The following is a 26,913-nucleotide window of genomic DNA, read 5'->3' on the forward strand; positions in this document are numbered from 1 at the left end:
GGTGGCTCACGCCTGTAATTCCAGCTACTCGGGAGGCTGAGGCAGGAGAATCGCTTGAATTCGGGAGGCAGAGCTTTTTTTTTTTTTTTTTTTTTTTTTTTACCAATTGCAGCTTTAGCCTTGCTTAGTTCCACCTTCCCTCTTTCCCTCCTTCCTTCCTTCCCTCCCTCCCTCCTGCTTTCTTTCTTTCTCTTCTTTTTGAGACGGAGTCTCACTCTGTCGCCCAGGCTGGAGTGCAGTGGCGCAAACTCGGTTCACTGCAACCTCTGCCTCCCGAATTCAAGCGATTCTCCTGCCTCGGTCTCTAGAGTAGCTGAGATTACGGGCGCCTACCGCTACACGCGGCAAATTTCTGTATTTTTAGGAGGGACAAGGTTTCGCCATGTTGGCCAGGTTGGTCTTGAACTCCTGACCTCAGGTGATCCGCCCGCCTTGGCCTCCCAAAGTGCTGGGATTATAGGCGTGAGCCACCACGCCCGGCCAGTTCCTCTTTCTTATTATGTAAGAATTATAGGCCAGGCGAGGTGGCTCACGCCTGTAATTCCAGCTACTCGGGAGGCTGAGGCAGGAGAATCGCTTGAATTCGGGAGGCAGCAGAGCTTGCAGTGAACCGAGATCGCGCCACTGCACTCCAGCCTGGGCAACAGAACGAGTCTCAAAAAAAAAAAAAATTATTAAATTACCCAATCATAGAATTACCCCCACCTCCTGACTGCATCTAATCCGGAGAGAAGCTCTGCTTCCTTAAACCCTGCCCAAACCCTGTAAATTCTTTCCAACACCCTCTTCCCAAGACGTCCCGGTGTTTCCCACGGCGTACTGCCCTACTTGCAAGACCATAAACCCCACTTTGTCCAACTACAGGAGTGTTCTCGATGGTCTTTGGCTGGAGGGCACTGCCGCAGTGAGAGCTCCCTAAAGGGTCGCTGCTGTTGTTAGGTCTCAAGGGAAATTGCGTGGCGCACCCAGAGCGTTCAATCAGATTTCATAAACAAGTATTTTGAGGCTTCCCGATAGCTGCCTCTTGCGTGGTTGTTTCTCCTCAGGAGATGTTCTCTCTCCTGGGAGAAGAGCGGGAAGATACTTCGGTTTCTGACCTCCCAAGCAGAAAACCAGCCGTCAAATTTCTTACGAAGTAAAAACCCTTAGCGAGGTGAGCGCCTCTAGCTCCAACTCAGAATTTCTCAAACACCATAACGCCCCGGGGTCATGTGGGAAACTAAAGCTCCAGCGGGTTCATATGACTCAGTGTCTAACCTACTACCCTAACCCAGGAGGAAGGGACCCCAATTCACTCTACAAGCAGCGCAAAAGAACGCTCCAAAAGGCTGAGGCAATATCAACAACTGAATCTTCTTCCGGCTGCAGCTCGCTCAGACGCCGCGCACAGGTTGCTGGGCGGCTACAGAGCAAGCACAACCCTCTTATAAGTGGACTGCAAGTCCCGGCATGCCTGGCGACGCGGCGTCGCCTGGTAACTCGCGCCACACGAAGCGCGCTAGGTTGGCTCTTCTGCGCGCCTGCGCCTTGGCGAGCTCTGCGCAGGCGCATTTCCAACGCTTGGAGGAGAGGGCGGGGTGTAGTTCCCTTTCGCTGATGCAAGAGCCTAGTGCGGTGGTGGGAGAGGTATCGGCAGGGGCAGCGCTACCGCCGGGGCCTGGGGCTGACCCGTCTGACATCCCGTCCGTGGCGAGCCCACTCGAGCCGCAGCCATGTCTGGCGACGAGGTGAGGATCTGAGCCCCGCGTTAGGGCTAAGGATTGAGGCGAGAAGCCGAACCCACTCCAGTGTGGGAGAACGGGCCTGCGGCCTAGCAGCCGGCCGCCGCCATGTGGGGCAGCCGCGCCTAGGCGGCCCGGAGCGGTAGAGCCGGCAAGGACTCCGGATCCGCAGGCTTGGCCGCAGCCCGCTTTCCTCAGGTCGGCGGCGCCCCTGCCGTGGTTGGCGTTTCCGGAATGGAGAGCACACGTTGAGTCGCCCTCCCGGAAGGGGCTCGAATGCCCGCTATTAATAATAACCCCGAACGAGACTGGGGCTAGCGATCCCTGCATTCCTTTCTGCTGGGCACTGCCGCCCCAGCTCGCCTCACTGGGTGCCAGGGGTGCCGCGACGAGCCTCTCTTGGCTTGGTATAACGCCCTCGTTAAAACTTTCTAGGCTGTCTTGTCGGGGCCGGTATCCCGCCCTTGTTTGCCTTCCTAGCATTGTTTTTTAAAAAGACGAGGGGGTGATGGGGTTAGAACGAGAGAAAAAGATTCTGCAGCCTCAGGAAGTGACTGACCTTCCCGGAAAGTTTCCGGGCGAGCCCCCGAGCTTCCCTTAACAGAGGGCTACCAGCAACGTGAGCGGGAAGTCCGGGCTATGAAGTTGGCTGTATCTTTTTCTACCGTGGTACTTGGATCTCAGTGAATTTCCTCAAATCCCTTTACCTCAGATTTATCCTAGTTGATATAACATCTAACGACTTAAAATGAAGTTGATGTTAAGTACTCCCAGTAGGTATTGCTTAACATTGGGGGAAGGCCCTGTAAGGTGTTGAGAATTTCCTCAGGCAATAGGAAGCCTTGATCACAAGGGCAAAGGAATAGTCGAGAAAGGCCAGTAAATGTGCTCACAGGAAGTAGAATAATCTCCAGTTTGGTTAGCGTTAAGGGGTGAACACTTGCCAAGCAGGTAATGACTAGTTCATGGAGGGCTGTGAAGACGAAGTTAAGGAATTTGGAATGTATTCTGGACGGGATTCCAGTCTCTTACTTGGTTCTCACGACAGTCCTGTAAAATAGGTCTATTGTTGTGCCCATTTTAGAGATGAAAAATTTGAGTGTTACAGAGTTGTATAATGCCCATGATCAAATACTAAGTGGCTGAACCAGTGGAATTCCAGATTGACTAGGATCTTAATGGCTTAGAGAAACTGAAAGTTTGTATATGGTCCTTGGCGGTTATAGACATTGCTCTAGGCTGCTGTATTTCAAAAGTTCTGAGAGTGGCAGTGTTTCACCCTTGTTTTGTTTCTACTCAATTTTCAAGCTTCTCATAACCTTTGGCAAATAGAGTACTTAAGTGTGCAAGATTCCATGGGGTGTTATTCTGTGTATGGGTCAACTAGTTGACACAGAGGTAGAAATAGGACCATCAACATAGTGACTTGGAGGGCTAGAGGGATCATTTTTAGCAGTGGGATTAGGTTTTGAAAGAAGTGGAATATGAATGCATTACTACTGGATGAACAGAATTTTGTGAAGCAAAGATGGTAGAACCAGCATTTCGGCATAGGACTTTGGAAGCCAATAAAGTATTAGTTTGGCCACTTAGGGGTGCCAGTCCAACTGCGTTTTACAGGAAACCAGGGCCGAGGGAGATTAACTTGTCCAAGATCATGCAGAAAGTTAGTAGGACTAGAACCCTGTTCTTTGGCTTCCATTCTGCCAGGTAGAAGTTAGGAGTAGAGAGAGGTATGAAGAATAGGGTATAGGGCCTGGTTCCTGTAGTGCTGTTGACTAGGTAAGTATTTTTAGGCCATTCCTTTGGCTACTGGCTACTGTACAGACTTGTGAGGATCAGGTGAAACTCTACTTGAAAATGATTTATAAACTGCCAAGGACTTTCCCAGAGTGGAAGTAATCCTGCCTGGTGGTCAGGCTAGACAATTAAAGAGGCTACTATTAAAAAGTAATTTTCTGTTTTATTCATATTTCTGTTTTTTTCTTTCTTTTTTTTTTTTTTGAGATGGAATTTCACACTGTCGCTGGGCTGGAGTGCAGTGGCGTGATCTCGGCTTACCGCAACCTCCGCCTCCTGGGTTCAAGCAATTCTCCTGCCTCAGCCTCCCGAGTAGCTGGGATTACAGGCGCCCGCCACCATGCCCAGCTAATTTTTTTTTTTTTTTTTGTATTTTTAGTAGAGACGGAGTTTCACTATGTTGGTCTTGAACTCCTGACCTTCTGATTCGCCTGCCTCAGCCTCCTGAAGTGCTGGGATTACAGGCATGAATCACCATGCCCAGCCTTCTGTTTTTGGTGTTTTTTTTTAATGTATAATTGAAATAAACTGCACACATTTATTTTTAAACCTGGTAATTAAGCCAAAAACTCGCCAGAACATAACCATTTTCAACCGAGTAGAACTATGATTTTTGTTTGTTTGTTTGTTTTGCTTTTTTTAGAGACAGGGTCTCGCTCTTGTTTCCCAGGCTGGAGTGCGGTGGCACAATCATAGGTCACTGCGGCCTCTCACCTGGGCTCAGGGGATCCTCCTGCCTCAGCCTCGAAAGTAGCTGGGACTACACGCGCATGCTCTTGCACCCACTAATTTTTTAATTTTCGTAGAAATGAGGTCTTGCTTTGTTGCCCAAGCTAGTCTTGAACTCCTGGCCTCAAACAGTCTTCCTGCCTCAGTCTCCCAACATGGAACCATGATCTTTAAAAAGCAGAATCCTAGAAATATGGCTGCTACCTGGTAAGGGAAAAGAAAAATCCCCTAATCAATAGGCATTTGGTATTTTTCAGACCATTTGTTAAAAGCACCTTCAATATTTAATACTTGCCTGCTTACTACTAGGTCCCATTCACAAGGAGTCAGAACATTGGGTTTTCATAAAATATGGTAAGGTGTTTTTGCGAAAAGAAGCTTTAAATTAAAAAAAAAAAAGTTTTTGATTCAAAATGGGATGTGTGTTGTGTGAAGTTTATGAAACACAAAAGAATACAAAGAAAAACAGCAGAATCTAAGCCAGGCGTGGTGGCATTCACATGTAGTCTCAGCTACTCAGGAGGCTGAGGCCAGGAGTTCGAGGCTGCAGTGCACTATAATTACAATTGAGAGTAGTCACTACATTTCAGCCTGGGCAACAAAGTGAGACTCCCATCCCTAAAAAAAAAAAAATCCCACAATCCTATCACACAGAATGGCAGCACTTAGCATTTGTTCTGGTGACCTTTGGAAGGAACTTTTAGATCAATGTCTTGCTTCTCTGTGGGTTCTTTTGTGACTCACACCTGCTTCTGGGTATAGTATGACTATAAAGTTGATTTCTTGGGTAAGGTATGATCTATGAGAAGAGGCTTCTAATTTGATGAGTATTTCAGCATAATTTTAGCTGGTATACCTTTTCTTTGCCCTCTCCAACCAAACGTGAGAAGTTGAAAATAGAAAATTTATGCTTTTGAAGGCTTTGTTGTGAACCTAAAATATAACTCACGTGATCTGTAGTTTTCCATAAGTGCACTGTCAACAGCTATTTGCTTTTCAAATCCAAACTAGTCTCATAAAAGAAAACCAATTTGGAGTGTAGTCAGCCTATAATTTGGAAGCTAGAGATGAAAGTCTTAAAAAGCCATGATTTTAGTCAAGATTAATAACATGGCCTCATTCTCTGGGGAGGTCTGCTTTGGGTGCTGCTTAGGGATCCCTGGTCCTTATTTGTAAACTGTACTTTGCAGGATGGTATGAATAAAATAAGGCAATGAGTATGTATGTTAAGTATCCAGACAGTAATTGAGAGAGATGTTAATTATTTCAGTTTATGATTCCTGCATGTTTATTATCCTTTACAAGGCTACAACCAAACTGTTTAGCTGTAGACCATAAGGTTTTTCAGGGGATAAAAAGGCACTTGTGAGGCTGTCTTCTAGTGATATCAGGATCCTTTCCATCTTTAGTCTGTCTTGATGAATAATGGTTAAAAGGCAATTAATATTCTAGGGAACTTGATGCTTGAAAAAATGCAATAAATGGATTGTAATCCCTTCCAGAACTAAATTTATAGTGTCTAGAGTTTTGTCTGTCTTTTTGCCAAGTCTCCCTATTTCTAGAATGAAGATGAAATGTAGCTACTTCCCTGTATTATTGCTGTACTCCTTGCAGGGTGACCCAGGGCTCAATAGTGGGTCAGCAGTGGGGGACTCTTTCCTCTTTGCTCTTCTATCTTGGTAGGGACACTTCTTTAAGTTGGCCAGATAATGTTCTTCAGACTGACTGCATTTCAGATTTAATTATTTATACAATTGGATCCTTGTTAAGGGAGAAAAGACTAACTTTGAAAATGCTTTGCAAATACCATACTTCTCTACTGGGCAAGGACAGTAACTATATTACCTTATTACAGACTGTAGCTTGGTTTCAATCTAGTTTCATTAATGATCTTGGGACATAAATAAGTTTATGTTGGAATCAATTTTGGGAAGCATTTGAGTGTTTTATATGTTTGGGAAATTAGAGCACCTGAGTTGATGAAATTTCAGTGATAGGAATCAAGAGAAAACCATGCTTTGTGAATGGTAAAGTACTGTATAAATTACAATTACTAATATTTATCGAGTACTTATGTGCCAGGCACTATGGCAAGTGTTTTACATTTACATCTTTAACCCTCCTAGTAACCTTGTATGGTTTGTTGTCATTCTGCCACTTGTTTCCATTTTACAGATGAGCCGTGGAATAACACAGGTACAAGCCAGAGTCAGAATTTGAATCGAGTCAGATGGGCTCCAGACTTGTGCTTTTAAACACTTTACTATTGCGCTGTCCACAGCAGATCACTAGGCAAAATGCTGAATTTAAGCATGGTATTAATAGAATATGGAGAGAGATTGGTAAGGGGTTCAGGAAAAAAAATACTTGGGATTTGAATCAGGTTCTATTTGACTTTAAGACCCTGCACTTTCTTTTTTTCTTTTTCTTTTTCTTTTTTTTCCGAGACCGAGTCTTGCTCTGTCACCCAGGCTGGAGTGCAGTGGCACGATCTCGGCTCACTGCAAGCTCTACCGCCCGGGTTCACACCATTCTCCTGCCTCAGCCTCCCGAGTAGCTAGGACTACAGGCACCTGCCACCTTCTGCTAATTTTTAATATTTTTAGTAGAGACGGGGTTTTACCATGTTAGCCAGGATGGTCTTGATCTCCTGACCTCGTGATCCGCCCGCCTCGGCCTCCCAAAGTACTGGGATTACAGGCGTGAGCCACCACGCCCAGCCTCCTGCACTTTCTACTCTATCAGGTGTCTGCCCTGTATGTTGTTTAAACTCTTATGTCTAGATGACTTTTCTTTCTTCAAGTGATCAGTGCAAGCAGATAGTCTACAAATTATAAATTAGTTTTTCACCTATTCTATAGTGGACATTTAGATAAAAATAAGAGAATTTTGGGGCAAGGCATGGTCCTCACACCTGTAATCCTAACACTGGGAGGCTGAAGCTGGTGGATCATTTGAGCCCAGGAGTTCGAGACCAGCTTGGGGAGCATGGTGAAATCCCATCAATACTAAAAATACAAAAAATAGCTGGGTGTGGTGGTGCACTCCTGTGATTCCAGCTACTCAGGAAATTGAGGTGGGAGGATGGTGTGAGTCTGGGAGGTCAAGGTTGGATTCAGCTGAGATCATGCCACTGCACTCCAACCTGGGCAGCAGAGCCAGACCCTGTTTCATTAAAAAAAAAAAAAAAAAAAAAAAAAAAAAGAACCTTTAATGTTAAACAAAAAGCAGAGTGAAATGTTTTATAGAGGTTTCTCTTACTCAGAGATTTGCTATATGAAGAGTTGCTGATGGATTTCCTTGAAGATTTGTAGTTTAAAAAAAGTTTGTTTTTTTAATCAGGTCAAAAGTCTCTCAAGTCTCTGTGTAGCAGCCCCAAGTTACCAACCTTGAATAAAACATTGATACCCCTGGCCAGGTGCGGTGGCTTACACCTGTAATTCCATTGCTTTGTGTGGCCGAGGTGGGAGGATTGTTTGCGCCTGGCAGTTTGTGACCACCTGGGACAACAGAGGGAGACCCCGTCTCTACAAAATAATTAGCTGGGCGTGGTAGCACATGCTTGTGGTCCCAGCTACTTAGGCAGCTAAGATGGTAGGATCACTTGAGTCCAGAAGGTTGAGGTTGCAGTGAGCTGTGATCATGCCACTGCACTCCATCCTGGGCGACAGTGAGACCCTGTCTCAAAGAAAAAACAATACAAAAAAATTTACACCCTGCTGAGGTATTGTTTTCCTATATCTATAAAGTGAGGGGCAATAGCATAGATTGTTGCCAGAGTCCCTTCCCTAAATTCCATGATTCATTCAAACGTCCAAATTTGCTCATGAAACTGAAAGTGAAGTATCTGTGATACTTTACAAATTGAAAGATGCGTACATGTTTCAATTCCCCTTTAAGAGTAACAAGAAGGTTGGGTGGACAATTTATTTTATTTTTTGGTAAACTCCCCTTTGGTGTTTTAATGTATCACATACTCTTTTAAGAGTATGCCTTTTGAGGATAAAGCATATTTGGAATGTGAGCATCATTAAAAACAATCATTGGGTTCCTTTTTGTTTTTTGTCTTTTAAACAGATGATTTTTGATCCTACTATGAGCAAGAAGAAAAAGAAGAAGAAGAAGCCTTTTATGTTAGATGAGGAAGGGGATACCCAAACAGAGGAAACCCAGCCTTCAGAAACAAAAGAAGTGGAGCCAGAGCCAACTGAGGACAAAGATTTGGAAGCTGATGAAGAGGACACTAGGAAAAAAGGTGAGTGGTTGATGTGAGAGAGTTACTGTTGTCCTAGAAGCCCTGGTTCTATGAGCGTTTTGGCTTTTGTATATGCAGCGACCTCTCAGCCTGACAAGGCTGTTCTGGTGAAGTCAAGGCCATCAGTGGTCTGTATGCAGTGGACCTTTTTAGATTTCTGATAGGCTTGTCGCAGCGACGTTCCCATTTAATTCACAAGTTGCAAAGATGATGAAACCTTGCCGTTCCAGAGCTGGTTTCCCAGTTTAACCCATCAGGTCTTTTCTCTGACTTTTTAATGGTAGTTGTATTTGAATGTGGGCAGAAAGAAATAGTACTAAGATAGGCAGTTTTGTGTCTTAGCAAGTCTGAAAATGTATATGAGAGATTAAAATTATAGCCTAAAGTATTTGGGGTTAGACAACAGCTTTAATTACTTACCCCTGTGCTATAACATAGACATAATTTGACTATTAGAGAGAAATGATTCTATAAACATTATTTGTGTCTGTTGAATATAACACTGTGCCAGGATAGAGAAAACTGACATTCACTGAGCATCTGCCCTGTGCTAAGTGTCTTCTACATGTTTAAAACAAACTTGGAAAGTAACTCATTCCTGTCGTAATAAGATAAAATGGATTTGTAAATAGTTTCTTGAAAAACCTTGTAGCAAAGGGATCCTAAAATATTTCTAGTTTATAACATGGCAGGTCAAATGGAAAACTTGTTGAACAGAACCTATTATTACTCATTAATGGTAGGTAAAATTTCACTGATAACTAGTATTTACTGCACAGCCTTATTTTAATGAATGTGAATAATTTGTTAGGCCTTTTGATGATTCATTGATTCAATAAAATGTTGAGCTAGACAGTAGAATTTAGGTGAACAAGGCATAGACTCTTAGTATTGAGTAGGGAGATAGATAAGCAAGCTGGTAATAAGTACCTCAGTTGGGGTAAGCAGAAGATACTATCCAAGCACTCTGGAGATACCTAACCCAGTTGTGGGGAAAGATGGATAAGCTTAGAGAAGGCTTTGGTGGAAGTAATTTAACCAAGATCCTGCGAGATGGAGGTAAGAGGACCCATGGGAAGGTTTGGAGGTGAGAGACCTCACGTACATTGCACTAGGTTAGTAGGGTTAGAACCAGGGATTGAAGTGAGGAAGTGAGGACGGCAAGAAGCAGAAGTGGGAGATAAAGTTGGAGAGTTGGAAATTGTGTTAGAGCTCTGACTTTGTCTTGGGAACGATGAAGAGTGATATGGTCAGATTACTAAGTAAATATTCTCAACATGGTCCCCTAACCAGATTTTTCCTATAGATCTTTGAGATGACCTACCATTTCGTTTTTCAGAACCATAACTTTTGTGGCCGGGCGCGGTGGCTCACGCCTGTAATCCCAGCACTTTGGGAGGCTGAGGCAGGCGGGTCATGAAGTCAGGAGAGCAAGACCATCCTGGCTAACGTGGTGAAGCCCTGTCTCTACTTAAAAAAATACAAAAAATTAGCTGGGCGTGGTGGCACATGCGTGTAGTCCTAGCTACTTGGGAGGCTGAGGCAGGAGAACCGCTTGAACCTGGGAGGCAGAGGTTGCAGTGAGCCGAGATTGCGCCACTGCACTCCAGCCTAGGCGACAGAGCAAGACTCCATCTCAAAAAAAAAAAAAAAGAACCATAACTTTTGTGATTGTGGAGGGACTAATTAATACTCACGTCGATCTTTTCTGGTGACTTGATTAATTGCTGAACTATGTTTGTGTAACTCATAATTTGATGCTTTGCCTTTTAGTTGTTAATAATTATGCCTTGGTCTTTTTAGATGCTTCTGATGATCTAGATGACTTGAACTTCTTTAATCAAAAGAAAAAGAAGAAAAAAACTAAAAAGATATTTGATATTGATGAAGCTGAAGAAGGTGTAAAGGTAGTATTGCTTTCTTGTTGAAGGTAAAATTTGACCTCTTGTAAGGTTGCTAATGGCTGATGTTTCCCTCTCTTTGACTCATCTCTTACTAGTTTTGTTTGCTTTTGTGATTAGCACTTAATTGCCACTGGTAGCGTCATTTTCTTGGGAGTGTGTCTGACTAGGTATCTTAAAGGGATTGTGGTTCAAGGAATTTAAACTTAGGTCTTACATGTTGTATTGTATGCCATTAAGATGATCACAAAATGTCCCTTGTCCTTAACTATACTGAGATTTTTGGCTGTGGAGAACTATTTCTATGAGTGAGAAATCCTTTTGAGCAAATATTCCTTTGGTTTCTTAAACTTTTGGTAAGATATTGAATATACACAAATTCATACGTGTACCTCTAAGCAGCAAAGAATGAACCACAGTGGTGGTTGGTAGCTGATGACAATGTGGCCTGTAGGCAAACCAGAGCACTCAGGCTAGTTTTACGGAGTTCTCTGATCTTGTGGATACTTGAGACCCTGTGAGTCTTATTACTGAATTGATTTCTAATACAAATATCTCAAAATTCTTTTGGACAGGGAGTAACAGGTGGGCAGGAAGGTGAATAGGAGGGAGGGTGGGTGGATGGATGAAAGGGGAAGGAGCTGAAGATCTGTTTTCCTCCCTAGAGTTACCATTTTAAAGACCCTGCCTAGGAATCACTTTAGCAGAATCCACACATCTATTTCTAAAACCCAAGATAATAGCAGTACACACACTCACTCACATAGAGTACATGCACACACAACAGCAAACATACATACACCAAATATCTCGTGCCCTCTACTCAAAATTTTCTTTGATAAGTAGTTTGTTTGCTCAAACTCAAGTGAATAAAGTATATCCCACATGTAGCAGGAAATGTATACAGTAATTCATTGAGTTTTAGAAATAATGTCATAATTTTATGACAGTTAATTCAGTAAATAAGTATGAGTGATTACAGCAAGTCAAGCATTTGAAGCATTGTGTGGTAATTGCTAGAGTACTGAAATGAGTAAGATATTTTTCCTGTTTGCAGATATTTTGGTTCAAGGATAATTTAGAATCCTTGAGAACAAGCTGGTTTTATCTGGATTCATCTTGTTCTCTCCCTGTTTGGGGATTCTCTTTTCCTTCTACTATAGGGAAACTGAGAAAAATGCTCAGATTATAATGAGAAATGGGATTTAAATATCCTGGGTAACAGGGTGACACGTAGAGATGTGCTATAGAAAGTTTTGGTTAATAAGGCTTTGTTGGTTGATTCCTCCAGTAGCTTTTATTGGGAGATTAGCTCTAAATAAGTGCTGGAATACTGTTTTTGAAGTCATAACATAAGAGGATGTTAGAGGTATCCCGGTCATCAGGCAAGGCATGGACATTCACTTGAAGGGTTTTTCAGATCCTGGGCTACTCTCCCACCTGAATTTTCAGACCATCGAAGGGCTTTTGAAAAGCCTTGAAAAATACTTTGCAGACTGGGCGTGCTGTCTCATGCCTGTAATCCCAGCACTTTGGGAGGCTGAGGTGGGCAGATCACCTGAGGTCAGGAGTTCAAGACCAATCTGGCCAACATGGTGAAACCCCATTTCTACTAAAAATACAAAAATTAGCTGGGTGTGGTGGTGCACACCTGTAGTCCCAGCTACTTAGGAGGCTGAGGCAGGAGAATCGCTTGAACCCAGCAGGTAGAGGTTGCGGTAAGCTGAGATAGTGCCACTGCACTCCAGCCTGGGCGACAGAGCGAGACTCTGTCTCAAAAAAAAAAAAAAAAAAAAAAAAATTCTTTTTGCCATTCTCCACCTTCTGCTGTGTCTTGGTGTCATGGAAGTAGATCTTACTGGGATAAAATAATAATAGTATAGCACTAGAAGTTGGCTAGTATATGCTAACTTATATTCAGCATTTCTAAGTTCTTATTTATTGACTTAGAGACTAGGTGAGTGAGTATCTGGTGTCCTGTTTGTATGGTATGTAGCTAATACCATGGGCAGATTGATTTATTTATTTTTTTGAGACAAAGTCTCACTCTGTCGCCCAGGCTGGAGTGCAGTGGCGCGATCTCGGCTCACTGCACCCTCCGTCTCCTGGGCTCAGGCATCCCTCAGCCTCCCGAATAGCTGGGTTTACAGGCACCCACCACCACGCTAGGCTAATTTTTGTATTTTTAGTAGAGAGGGGGTTTCACCATGTTGGCCAGGCTGGTCTCAAACTCCCGATCTCAGGTGATCTGCCTGCCTTGGCCTCCCAAAGTGCTGGGATGACAGGTGTGAGCCACTGCGCCCGGCTGGCAGATCGGTCTTGATAGCCACATGTGGCTGGCAGATTGGTCTTGATAGCCACATGTGGCACTAAGACTACACAGCTGGATTTGGGATCCCGAATCTGAGCTTTATTTACTCCCAGCTATTCCAACTTTTCTGCTGGTAAGATTTCTGAAATGACTGTAGCCATTGTCCCAGTTCAGGATGTAGGCACACACAAAATCGATATTAATTAATGAGTAAGGTTGACAGCACAGTTCAGGATAGGGAGCTGGATAAGCTGGTAGAAGGAAGGAGAAATCAGAAAGCTGGAAACTGAGACTGGCCTTTTCTGCCCTTCTGGGATGTTTATGACTCATTTCTAGGTTTTAATATGCCCTGTTTACATCCATGCCTCTGGCAACTAATCTTGGGGTCAAGCTTTACTTTGTTTCCATTCCATTCTATCACTTGATCCTAATTCCCCATGGCTTCTGCCTTTCCCTCTTTGATAATGTCATCTATTGGAGTGATGCCCAAAGACCACGCCACAGACTGGTGCCAGGCTGACTGGTATAATAAAAAATAAATATTTGTTCTTTATGTTCTTGGCTCACAACTGCTAAAATCCTTGGAATCTCCAAAGTGATAGCAGGGTCTTTGGTATGGTAATGAGATTTCTGAAATGACTGTAGCCATTGTCCCAGTTCAAGATGTAGGCACACACAAAATAGATATTAATTAATCAGTAAGGGAGCAGGGATCCCTTATCTGGGGATCCCTAGATAGCTTTAGGATGGGGGCTGGTCACCAGAAGGACAAAGCTACGATTTTAGAGGGTTGGAACTTTCAATGGTCCTCTTGCCACCTCCAGAGAGGGAAGGTCTGGAGATTGAGCTCAGTCACCAGTGGTTAATAATGTACTCAGTTGGCCGGGCGCAGTGGCTCACACCTATAATCCCAGCACTTTGGGAGGCCTGGGCAGGTGGATCACCTGAGGTCAGGAGTTTTTTTTTTTTGTTTTGTTTTGTTTTGTTTTGTTTTTTTTGAGACGGAGTCTTGCTCTGTGCCCCAGGCTGGAGTGCAGTGGCGCGATCTCGGCTCACTGCAAGCTCCGCCTCCCGGGTTCACGCCATTCTCCTGCCTCAGCCTCCCGAGTAGCTGGGACTACAGGCGCCCGCCAACACACCCGGCTAATTTTTTGTATTTTTAGTAGAGACGGGGTTTCACTGTGTTAGCCAGGATGGTCTCGATCTCCTGACCTCGTGATCCGCCCGCCTCGGCCTCCCAAAGTGCTGGGATTACAGGCTTGAGCCACCGCGCCCGGCCGAGGTCAGGAGTTTGAGACCAGCCTGGCCAGTATGGTAAAACCCCGTTTCTACTAAAAATACAAAAATTAGCTAGGTGTGGTGGCGTGTGCCTCTAGTCCCAGCTACTCAGGAGGCTGAGGTAGAAGAACCACTTGAACCCGAGAGGCGGAGGTTGCAGTAAGCCAAGATCACGCCACTGCACTCCAGCCTGGGTTACAGAGTGAGACTCCGTCTCAAAATAATAATAATAATAATAATAAATAAATAATGTAATCAGTTGGTCATGCCTTTGTAATGAAACCCCTAGACACGGGTTCAGAGAGCTAACATGCTGATGAGCACAGCAAGGTGCTAGGAGGGTGGTGTCCCTGGCATGGCAGCTCCACGCCTGCCTTTCTTGCCACCCCTCAGCTCCCACCCCCATACCTTGTCCTATGCATTGCTTATGTTTGGCTGTTTGTGAGTTGTATCCTTTATAATAAATTGGCAGTAGTAAGTACTTTCCTAAGTTCTATGAGTCGTTTTGGCAAATTATTGACTCTTGGTGGTGAATGTGGGAACTTCCGAGTTTATAGCCATGTTGGACAGAGAAGCAGGCAGCATGGGGACCCAATACGTGGTGACTAGCATCTGAAGTGAAGGCAGTCTTGAGGAACTGAGCCCTTAAACCTGTGAAATCTGATGATAACTCTGGATAGTGTGTGTCTGAATTAAACTGGAGGACACCTAATTGGCATTGGAGGGTTGATGTGGAAAAAGACATATTTGGTGTCACCTGGAAAAATCTTTCCCAATGACTATATCAAAATCACTTAAAAACTTCTTTAAAATACTCCTGAACCCTGTTCCTGGTGAAGATCGTCAATCCGATTTAAACTTTTAAATTTTCTCAAGTGATTCTTTTTTTTTTTTTTGAGACAGAGTTTCCCTCTTGTTGCCCAGGCTGGAGTGCAGTGGCACGATCTCAACTCACTGCAACCTCTGCTTCCTGGGTTCAAGTGATTCCTCTCAAGTAGCTGGGATTACAGGTGCCCGCCACCACACCCAGCTAAGTTTTGTATCTTTAGTAGAGATGCGGTTTTACCATGTTGGCCAGGATGGTCTTGAACTCCTGACCTCAGGGATCCACCTGCCTCGATGTCCCAAAGTGCTGGGATTATAGGCATGAGCCACGGCGCCTGGCCTCTGCTGTGATTCTGACAGTAGCCTGGTTTGGAAACAAGGACAATAATTATAAGATCCTAAGGCTGAAGAATAAAGAGATGGATGAGGGGGAAAGATCCCACAAGTGTCTTGAAGAATTCACAATTCAAATGGCAGAGTCTCTGTGAGCCAGTTTGGTCCCTCTCTGACAGGCGTTTCTTATCTGTAACTTCAATTTTGAATATGTGATCTTTTTCCCCTGCCAAAATAGTGTCAGCCCACGTCATTTTTAAAAAAGAACAGGCTGGGTGTGGTGGCTCATGCCTGTAATCCCAGCATTTTGGGAGGCCAGGGCAGGAGGATCTCTTGAGGCCAGGAGTTTGAGACTAGCCTGAGCAACAAAGCCAGACCTCATCTCAACAGAAAATGTAATAAAATAAATAAAAAAGAATAGTCCCAGTATCAAATGTTCAGACTCATCTCACTTTCTTAGGATCTTAAGATTGAAAGTGATGTTCAAGAACCAACTGAACCAGAGGATGACCTTGACATTATGCTTGGCAATAAAAAGAAGAAAAAGAAGAATGTTAAGTTCCCAGATGAGGATGAAATACTAGAGAAAGATGAAGGTAATGCTGAGGACTCAGCAGCACATTTAGAGGTTACTCAAGCCTTTGGCCCTGGTCTCCTTGATGGGGGTGGGGGGTGCTTTTAAAATTTTTTTCTTGCCCTTTATTTCTACTGCCTAATAATGGAAGCTGAAAGGAAACAGTGTCTGGCTTGATAATGGCAGTTAAAGAATTTGTCAACTGTGATTACATTAAAAACATACTGATTCAGGCTTGGGAAAATTACTATAACCGAATTTTTTTTTTTTTTTTTTTTTTTTTTTTGAGACGGAGTCTCACTCTTGTCGCCCAAGCTGGAGTGCAATGGCACGATCTTGGCTGCTCACCGCAACCTCCGCCTACTGGGTTCAAGCAATTCTCCCACCTCAGCCTCCCGAGTAGCTGGGATTATAGGCATTCGCCACCACTCCTGGCTAATTTTGTATGTTTAGTAGAGATGGGGGTTTCTCCATGTTGGTCAGGCAGGTCTCGAACTCCCAACCTCAGGTGATCCGCCCGCCTCGGCCTCCCAAAGTGCTGGGGATTACAGGCGTGAACCACAGCGCCCGGCCCCGATTTTTTAATAAAAATTTTTTTTGAAGTTCTGTTTACAGTTTTATTAGTTTCTCAGTGCTATAGGGTCTTTAGAGAACTTCTGTCAGTAGATGAGTTTTATGGATGTTGATGTTTCTTAAGTGCTCAAAACAGTTGGACTCTTCTTCCTCTAATTATTCCAATGCATTATTTTATCTTCGGTTTGTTAAATTAAGAAACATTTCAGTATGTTATCGACTCCTAATTAGAGAGGTCTCTATTAAGGGCCTTTTGAAAGTCATAACATCCCTGTTTCTAAGGAAAAGGGTTGTGAACTTTGGTTTCTTTATGCTTAAGGCTGTTGTGAATGCAGCTGTGGAAGGGAAGACAAATGTCTTTGAAACGTTTCATTTCCCTAGACCCACCCCCACTTTTGTATTGTAGTAGGGCCCACCCCTCATTCTTAAAATCTTTTTTATCTGTAGCTCTAGAAGATGAAGACAACAAAAAAGATGATGGTATCTCATTCAGTAATCAGACAGGCCCTGCTTGGGCAGGCTCAGAAAGAGACTACACATATGAGGAGGTAAGACAAAATCTGTTGTGAGAAGGGGCTAAGCTATTCACTAGTGCTCAAAGAAGAGCAAGATAAATCTTCTTGGAAGGGCCATTGAAGTAATGACTGATGGTGGAACAGATGCAGAAGTCACACAGCCAGTGCACAGCAACTCCTGGTGCGCACCTGTGGGGCAGCCTGCCCAGAGTGCAGCAGTCATTGTAGTACTACTCACTGTCCCCACCTGAATTTGTGGACTGCTGAGGGCATGCAGCCCTCTAGGAATTAGGAGGGCGGTGGTGAGAGTAGCTAATTTAGGGCCAGGGTAGTCTGGAGTTTTTTAGTTTGGGCTTTCCTGAATCTTACTTTTCCATGTATCATGTACTTTCCCATAGAAACAACAGAATGAGTAGTTGTTCATTCATTCATTTCACTTTGGACAAGGAGTTGCTGAGCATCTATAATGAACCAAATGCTGATTGGGGATGAACCTCTGCCCTCAAGGAGCTCCCAGACTTGTAGTTATGCATGTGTATATTTAATCAGAAGTGAAGTATTTGCTGTTAAGCAACGTGACTCAAAGGGGAACTTTATACCCCGGCAGTTACTAAGTGTATTCATGAATACCACTTTATTTTTATAGCTGCTGAATCGAGTGTTCAACATCATGAGGGAAAAGAATCCAGATATGGTTGCTGGGGAGAAAAGGAAATTTGTCATGAAACCTCCACAGGTCGTCCGAGTAGGAACCAAGAAAACTTCTTTTGTCAACTTTACAGATATCTGTAAACTGTAAGTTGGTTAATGGAGTACCTTCATCCCAAATACCAGATTCTCATTGCAGTTTTAAGAATGTTAAATGTCCTTATTGTCGACTTTATTATAGATGGAAAGAATACACAGGTATAGGGGTTGAGGGAGTTCACAGTTCAAGCCTGTCATTTTCTTCAATTCATAAGTCTCAGGGCTATTTTATTTTATTAAAGATACGGTCTTGCTTTGTCGCCCAGGCTGGAATGCAGTGGAGTGGTCATGGCTCACTGCAGCCTCAATCTCCTGGGCTTCAGCAGTTCTCCTGCCTCAGCCTGCTAAGTAGCTGAGACCACAGGTGCACACCACCGTGCCTGACCAATTAAAAAAAAAAATTTTTTTTTTTTTTTTGTAGAAACGTGGTCTTGCTGTGTTGCCCAGGAGGGCTTGTTTTTTGTTTTTTTTTTTGAGACGGAGTCTTGCTCTCTCACCCAGGCTGGAGTGCAGCGGCGCAATCTCGGCTCACTGCAAGCTCCGCCTCCCCGCGTTCACACCATTCTCCTGCCTCAGCCTCTCGAGTAGCTGGGACTACAGGCGCCTGCCACCACACCCGGCTAATTTTTTGTATTTTTAGTAGAGACGGCATTTCACCGTTTTAGCCAGGATGGTCTCGATCTCCTGACCTCGTGATCTGCCCGCCTCGGCCTCCCAAGTGCTGGGATTACAGGTGTGAGCCACCGTGCCCGGCCAGGAGGGCTTGTTTTATTAGTGCATTCAGAGGTGAGAGAAATCAACTCATGCTGACCCACTGAGGATGGATCCTAACTAGATGTACTGAAGAGTGAGGAGGCTCAATGTAGTCCTCACACAGGAGACTTGGAGCCCAGGGAGTGGAAAGGCTCCCTTTCTTTAGCTAAAGAAAATGGAAAATCATCTGCAAAGTCCACCATTAAGAGGTAGATAACTGCTGGGCGTGGTAGCTCACGCCTGTAATCCCACCACTTTGGGAGGCCGAGGTGGGTGGATCACAAGGTCAGGAGTTCAAGACTAGGCTGGCCAACATAGTGAAACCCCTCTCTACTAAAAAATACAAAAAATAAGCCAGGCGTGGTGGCACGTGCCTGTAATCCCAGCTACGCAGGAGGCTGAGGCAGGAGAATCGCTTGAACCTGGGAGGCAGAGGTTGCAGTGAGCTGAGACCATGCCATTGCACTCCAGCCTAGGCAATAGTGTGAGACTGTCTCAAAAAAAAAAAAGAGGCAGATAACTTATCATAGTTTAATATTTTTATGTTTAGCCAGTTTTATGTACATATTTTAAAAATAAATTGCTATCATACTGGTTTTTAACCTTTTTCTCAATATATTGTGAAAGTTTTACTCATGTCATTAGTCTGAATAAGTGTTTTAAATAGCTACACAACATATTTTAACAGTTCCATAAGTTGGACATGGCTGCTCCCAGGTTTTTATTATCAGAGGCAAAACTTCACCGAACATCTTTATACACGTATCTTTGCAGTAGCTCAGAATAGAATCTTAAGGCAAGATGAAATTGCTGAGTTAAAAGGAATGGATATTTTTATGGCAAACATTAGCACATTGCTTTCTAGCAAGGTCGTGCCAGTTCATACTCCCGCTAGCAATGTAGGAGCTTACCTATTTTATTATATCTTTACCAGTTCTCACCCATTGCATTTTGGGGAAAAATAGCTTAAAAATTGTTGTAGTTAGCACCTGCTTGTTGGAACAAGTTCAAACAGTGCCACAGTATAGATTTAAAAAATGAAATGAAAATATTGAATGGCATTGCTCTATATTTGTTTTTTATTTTATATGTGTGTGTACATTTTTTTTTTTTTATATTGAGATTTCTAAAAGTAGAATACACCCTTGAATGGATTTATTTAACCACTCCTCTAGTTGGTGAATATTTAAGATGTTTCCATTTTTCTGTTATGCTACCATGGAACCCTTCTAGATATACACTTTCTTTTAATGAAAATTTTAAACAGGAAATATATATGGATTAACATATATATATTTATTAGCCTGTTTGATAACATCCAAGTATCCATCACCTAGGTTTGGTATATGTTGAACTTTTGACACATTTGCTTCAGATTTTTTTTACTTCTTTAAAAAGAAGATTTTATGCTATTTTATGACAGTCTCAAAAACAAAAGAAAAAAGGTGGTTTTATAGTTATAATTAAGGCCACCTTTGTATCTTTTCCTGGCCCCCTTTTCCTTCCCAGAGGAAGTTGTTATTCTCTAAAGTCGGTGTTTATGTTTTCCATCCTTGTTTCTAGATGCTTACTCATATGTATGTAGTCACAAAATGTAATATGGTCTTATGGGCATTGAAGTGTAAACAAGTGGTATCTGGCTCAGCTCATACCTGTAATCCTGGCACTTTGGGAAGCTGAGACAGGAGGATCATTTGAGGCCATGAGTTCCATACCAGTCTGGGCAACATAGTGAAACCCCATCTCTACACAGAAACTAAAGAATTAGACAGGCATGGTGGCACACACCTGTAGTCCTAGCTACTTGGGAGGCTGAGATGGGAGGATGGCTTGAGCTCAGGAGTTTGAGGTTACAGTGAGCTATGAACATCAGTGCACTCCAGCCTGGGCAATACAACAAGACCCTGTCTCTTAACAATAAAAAAAAGTGGTGTCATATACTGTATCTTTATTTCGAAGTTTAAATAAACGATGCAGTGAAATTTACCTAATAGCTAAATAATCACAGATCAAAACAATGAACAGATTTTTTAGAAGTTTGGTGAGATTTCCATGAGAGATAAGGTTTATATATTTTGATTTTCTTTTTAGATTACATCGTCAGCCCAAACATCTCCTTGCATTTTTGTTGGCTGAATTGGGTACAAGGTAAGAAACTATATACATTTACATACAGTACTGCTGGACATTTCATAAGAATCTTTCTTGAAAAGGTATATGTAACACACTTAGAGAAAACATTCACCTGATTATTAGAGAAACTTTTAGGCCAGTGGAGGAGTGAAATCACTTCATTTCTGTGGGAGAGCTTGGCTGCTTAGGAATAGGGCACAGAGTTGACATCTGAACAGGCCTGCTGGTGTACCAACGAGAGGACCACAGAACTGCCATGTTTAGACTTTCCTGTTACTAATTGAAACTCTTGAGTCTTTTTATGGAGCAAATATTAGATTTTTAGAGGAATCAGTTTTCTTAAAGTCAGACTTTTTTTTCCTAAATTGGTAACAGGCTGTTGAAGAAATACAGCTAGTAAATTGATGAGTGGCACTGGAGAAACCATTGAAACAGGGATCTGTGATGAAATAGGTACTTACCTGTCTTCAGGGCTCACCTTTTGAAGGCACTGAGCAAGTCATTCCCATACAGGAAGGCCAAGATCTCACGGAGCCCATGCCAATAAGTTTGACTACTATCTGGAAGCCTAATGTTCCTTTAAAAATAAGTAATGTAGAGTAGGTCATGATAATGATGACTAATGCATATTGAGCACCTCTTGTGTGCCAAGTGCTTTTTTGGGTGCCATCTCAATTAATCTTCACAATAGTTCTATGAAGTAGAAAGTAATATTCCTATCTTCACATTTGGAAACAGGTTCAGTAAAGTGAAATTGTAGTTGGTCACATAGCTAGTTAGTGGCACAGTCAAGATAGATACAATCAGGTCTATCTGTCCCTGCAGCTTGATCACCTCACAGGCTTGACACCTGTGCCTCACTGGCAGTACAGAGATAATTAAGGTGTTCTCTTCCTACTGTCTTTAAACTGTTGGGATTTGCTACACTTGGTGTGGGGTTAAGGAGTAATTTACTTGACCGTGGTGGATACGTAGGCTCTGTTGTAGAAGAATTGTGGGTGGTTTTGTTTGTTTGTTTGTTTTTTTTTTTTTTTTTGAGACAGTCTCGCTCTGTCACCCAGGCTGGAATGCAGTGGCCCAATCCTGGCTTACTGCAAGCCTGCCTTCCGGGTTCACGCCATTCTCCTGCCTCAGCCTGTCGAGTAGCTGGGACTACAGGCGCCCGCCACCACGCCTGGCTAATTTTTTGTATTTTTAGTAGAGACAGGGTTTCACCGTGTTAGCCAGGATGGTGTCGATCTCCTGACCTTGTGATCCGCCCGCCTTGGCCTCCCAAAGTGCTGGGATTACAGGCGTGAGCCACTGCGCCCGGAGTGCTTTAAATATAAATTTGTTACCATCGTTGTTTATTTGTAACTTGCACAAACTAATGAAGGAGCAAAAGCTAACGTTGTTTTTTCTATTGTTAGAATAATCTAGAGATTTTTAGAGGTGGGATAAACTATTATAACAAGTTGTGGCCAGTAAACTTATGGTCAGTGGGTTAAATGGGTTTTTGAGAAAATTCCATTTCTTTTGACAGTGAATGAAAAAGAATTTCTGCATCAAGCATTGGAATCACTGTAGCCTGGAGATTAAGGGTTACAATCTGTGGAGGAGGAAATTTAACCCTGCCTGACTGAATTTTGTTGTTTCACTTTATGACTTATAATTTTGAATGAATGATAATATCTAGCCTAGAGCTTTGCTTTCTCAAAAGTGCCTGCCAACAGTTCCTATCAAACAGTTTATCATTAAGTACCATTGACAGTTTGTGGCTTGTGAGTCAACTATCCTTTTTTTTTCTTGAAACAGCTTTATTGAGATAACAGCTTACAAATTTAAAGTATATAATCCAGGGGAGTCCCACTCGGACGTCCGTCTCTCTCGCAAGAGAGAGAGAGCTATTCTTTCTCTTTCTTTTGCCTATTAAACCTCCACCCTTGGACACCCCCCCAAAAATATATATATAAAAATAAAATAGGCTGGGCGCGGTGGCTCACGCTTGTAATCCCAGCACTTTGGGAGGCCGAGGCGGGCGGATCACGAGGTCAGGAGATCGAGACCACAGTGAAACCCCATCTCTACTAAAAATACAAAAAATTAGCCGGGCGTGGTGGCGGGCGCCTGTAGTCCCAGCTACTCGGAGAGGCTGAGGCAGGAGAATGGTGTGAACCCGGGAGGCGGAGCTTGCAGTGAGCCGAGACTGCGCCACTGCACTCCAGCCTGGGCCACTGCACTCCAGCCTGGGCGACAGAGCGAGACTCCGTCTCAAAAAAAAAAAAAAATAAAAAATAAAATAAAATAAAATATACAATCCAATGGGTTTTTTTTTTTTTTTTGAGATTGAGTCGTGCTCTGTCGCCCAGGCTGGAGTGCAGTGGTGCAGATCTTGGCTCACTGCAACCTCTGCCTCCCAGGTTCAAGCAATTCTCCTGTCTCAGCCTCCCCAGTAGCTGGGACTATAGGCGCACACCACCATGCCTGGCTAATTTTTTTGTATTTGTAGTAGAGACGAGGTTTCACCATATTGGTCAGGCTGGTGATCAACTCACCTCGGCCTCCCAAAGTGCTGGGATTACAGGCGTGAGCCACCACACCTGGCCTCAATGGTTTTTCATATGATCACATTAAAATTAATATGTATAACTGCTACCACAATCAATTTTAGTATATTTTTATCAACTATACTTTTAACCATGCCTGAATCAAAATATTTGATGCTTAGAATTTTAAAAAACAAATGTAGCCCCTTTCATGTTTTTATATTTCTAGCTCTCTCCTTTGCCTTGCTTTGTACATGGTATGATGCAGTAAAAGATTTTTTCCTTTGTTGGATGGACTGTCACACACAATGAAGGAATCAGTTTGTTTTAGACTTAAAATCAATTATAAATCTGATTGTTATCACTGGAGAGTTAATTGGATTTGATGTTGTATGGGTACATCATTAGATGCAAACTATTTAATTAAAAATAAATTTTGAGGCTGGGCGTGGTGGCCTACACCTGTAATCCCAGCAGTTTGGGAGGCCATAGTGGGAGGATCACTTGAGTCCAGTAGTTTGAGACCAGCCTGGGCAACATAGGGAGACTCCTCCATCTCTACCAAAAAAAAAAAAAAAATTAGCAGGGCACAGTGGGGAGTGCCTGTAGTCCTAGTAGGCTTAGGTGGGAGGATTGCTTGAGCCTGGGAGATTGAAGGTAAAGTGAGCCATGATCGCACCACTGCACTCCCGTCTGGGTGACAGAGTGAGACCTGTCTCATAAATAATTTTGGGAAACCAAGTAGTATAGCACCAGTCCTAGAGTTTATCCTATGCTACTGAATATATTTTAAAGGTGCTGGAATTTGATTCCTTTAGGAAAAAACAATAATAATGGAGATATTTTTGTTTTCTTTCATAGTGGTTCTATAGATGGTAATAACCAACTTGTAATCAAAGGAAGATTCCAACAGAAACAGATAGAAAATGTCTTGAGAAGATATATCAGTAAGTGTGTAATTAATTTCATTTGATCACCCTGAAATGTTCTCATCAGGCTGCAGTGTTGTAGGAAGAGCCATTTGATTGCAGTGAGCTGGGAAAAGCTGGCCTTAAAAAGATCAGAGACAAAATGATAGTGAAAGGGAGGTGGCTCTTGACTACTAACTAGGGGTGTAGAGAAGGATTTGGATTTTTAAAGAAAGCCCAGCTGATTGAAGCTGCTGGTTGATTGTAGGGCTAAAGGCCAAGTCAGAGAAACTTGCCTGTGATTCAGGCCTGGCCTTGGCCCCTTTTGTTCCTAGTTATTTAAAATTGGCATGTCTGTTAACATGTTTGAGTGGCTCTCCTCTAGACAGAAACGAGAATAAGCAAGCTGGCAGGCTTCCTTGAATCCTGGGGCATTGAGTATCAGCCCATGTTTAGTGCCGGAAGTGCCACAGTGGACAGCTTGTGTTTTCTTACCCCTCGAATAGCTGAGCTTCCCTGGTCTGGGTGCCCAGGTAAATTTATCAGCCTGGGCTTGTGGAGTTCTTTGTAGATGTATTTAAGAAGGCAGACACTTCTCTACCTCACTGCGGCCACCAGCTAATTCTGTGTGTTGCTTTATTTGCAGAGGAATATGTCACTTGTCACACATGCCGATCACCGGACACAATCCTGCAGAAGGACACGCGACTCTATTTCCTACAGTGCGAAACTTGTCATTCTAGATGTTCTGTTGCCAGTATCAAAACCGGCTTCCAGGCTGTCACGGGCAAGCGAGCACAGCTCCGTGCCAAAGCTAACTAATTTGCTAATCACTGATTTTGCAAAGCTTGTTGTGGAGATGTGGCTGGACAGGTTTGCCATCAGAGTGGATATACCGTTGTATTAAAAACAAGAAAAAAGCTGCCAAGATTTGGCGAGTGGTTGGTTGGTCTGAAGTCCTTGCAAGACGCTGATGCTCAAGCTGTTGACATACTCATTGCCTACTTTAACACCTGTCAGAGAAACATGATATGGGGTAAGGAGGTGCTTTTTTAAAATCGTTCATAGACTTCTGTAAAATGCAAGATAAATTAAAGTTATTATAACAGTGATTCTTTCAATTTGGTTTGTCCTTCAGTTTTCTTTTCTATAAATGTGCTTGGTGAAATCAGCAAGAAACCAACCATATAAAACAGTGTGTGCCGGGCTCTGACTGAGAAACTGGACAATGGCATGTGTTTCATCTGGGCAGCCATTTCTCTTCTCTGCTTCTCTTGAGATACATAGTTAAAGTAGACACGGCCTCCCACGCGAGTGTAGTGGGACCTTGAGACTTAGGAGGATTGCCTGTTTTCAGTGTCCAGGGAATGACTCCATAGATTTGAATTCTTTTCCGTATGTGAGGATGGTTGCTACTACCTCACCGCCAAGTCCTCCCCTAGCTGTCACCACATGAGGGAATACAAGGTGCTAGGTACCCTCCTTCCTCGTTGGCCACTAAGAGGTCTTAGAAACATAGCCTGTAAATGTGTCTTGTAACTGGCACACTAAGAAGATCCTAGTTGAGCATCTCTGTTGGTGAGGAAGCGGTATGTGTGCAGTTCAGGAAACTCCTCCAAGAAGAGGAGTCCAAACGGATGCCAGAGGAAGCTTTCCGTTTTCCTAGCCAACTTGTGTTCTGGGTTTGAAAAAGACCCACCACAGATGCTTTTCTATTTTCTGATTTAAAAGTCACTTTTGAATATGACCATGAGAAACCAAGAAATGCTGCTTGTGTGGTGCTCTGCTTCCTGAGGATTTGGCTGGAAGGGGATTCTCCACTGGCACATGGGAGAAGGCCATCTTCTGTGTCTGTGCTGTAATCTGCTTTGTTCTCACTTGCTGAGGATAAGGGCATACACGCTGCTCCTCGCTTTCTTGTTGCCAGACTTCGTACTAAGCAGCCCAGGAGCAGTCGCTCAGACCCAAATGTCTTGACTGTGTTGTTTTTAATCACTGTGACCCTTAAAGTACAGGCCAAGTGTTGTCAAACACCTTGGCTAAAACAGTGGAGGGTGGTGGGTAAAGCAATAGAGGGTGCTTTCCCTCAACCCACACACTGGCTGAACTGCCACGATGAACCCAACTGCTGTTTATGCCCCCATTTTCCTTTTTTTGTATCTACACCCACACGATTCCCAATGTTGGATATTTCTACATGAATAAAGCAAGGATCAGTGCCTCTTGTGTAATTAACGCTCCATTGCTTTTGTGTATGTATGTGTGTTTGGTTTATTTCTTTACTTAGTGGGACCCTTTAGGAGAAGGAATGATACTCTTCAGTTTGGTGACAGGTTGATCAATAGTTAGACTGGTGATTTCAACTCGTTTTTAACTTCATTCTTGAAGCAGATTCTCGGGACTGATGCAGCCTCTCTAAGAGTCCAGTTGAGATAATTAACTAAATTGGATTGAAAACCCATGAAAAATAATGGGTTGCCCTATGTTACTCAGACACAGTAGCATCAACCTCTTCTGTCTCTACTGTCTCTCACCAAACATAGCTCAGCTGAAGGAACCTTGCAATGTGGTGACAAAGCAAAGGCAGTCAAGAGCTTCTGATCAAGAGCCACTTTCTAGTTTTGGAAGGGAATCAGACATCATTTCCAAAGTGTCTTAGGAAACAACGTTGAGGACTGTTCCTAATTATGAAAAGGAAAAGGAGGGGGTTCCATGGTAAAGAAAAGTCAGAGTAGGCTGGGCGTGGTGGTGAGGCCGAGGTGGGCGGATCACAAGGTCAGCAGTTCACGACCAGCCTGGCCAACATGGTGAAACCCTGTCTCTACTTAAAAAAAAAAAACAAAAAATTAGCTGGGCATGGTGGCTGGCGCCTATAATCCCAGCTACTTGGGAGGCTGAGGCGGGAGAATTGCTTGAACCCAGGAGGCGGAGGTTGCAGTGAGGCGAGACCCTGCCACTGTACTCCAGCCTGGGCAACAGAGCAAGTCTGTCTCAAAGAAAAAAAGTCAAGAGTAAGTAAGTGGGTTTCATAA

At 43.3% G+C, this 26,913-nt stretch overlaps 1 protein-coding gene across 1 annotated transcript; it reads left to right on the plus strand.

Annotated features, from left to right (window-relative positions):
- The first annotated feature begins 1,466 nt into the window (after positions 1 to 1,466).
- EIF2S2 (eukaryotic translation initiation factor 2 subunit beta) lies at positions 1,467 to 25,002 on the plus strand. Its single transcript, XM_030826710.1, has 9 exons — positions 1,467 to 1,727; positions 8,328 to 8,505; positions 10,309 to 10,412; positions 15,614 to 15,749; positions 16,748 to 16,848; positions 17,462 to 17,610; positions 20,407 to 20,463; positions 23,835 to 23,920; positions 24,528 to 25,002. Exons 1-9 carry the CDS (start codon positions 1,713 to 1,715, stop codon positions 24,701 to 24,703), a joined length of 1,002 nt encoding a protein of 333 aa, XP_030682570.1. The 5' UTR covers positions 1,467 to 1,712; the 3' UTR covers positions 24,704 to 25,002.
- Positions 25,003 to 26,913: the final 1,911 nt, after the last annotated feature.

This window comes from Nomascus leucogenys, chromosome 13 (assembly GCF_006542625.1).
Source record: "Nomascus leucogenys isolate Asia chromosome 13, Asia_NLE_v1, whole genome shotgun sequence".
Lineage (NCBI taxonomy): Eukaryota > Metazoa > Chordata > Mammalia > Primates > Hylobatidae > Nomascus > Nomascus leucogenys.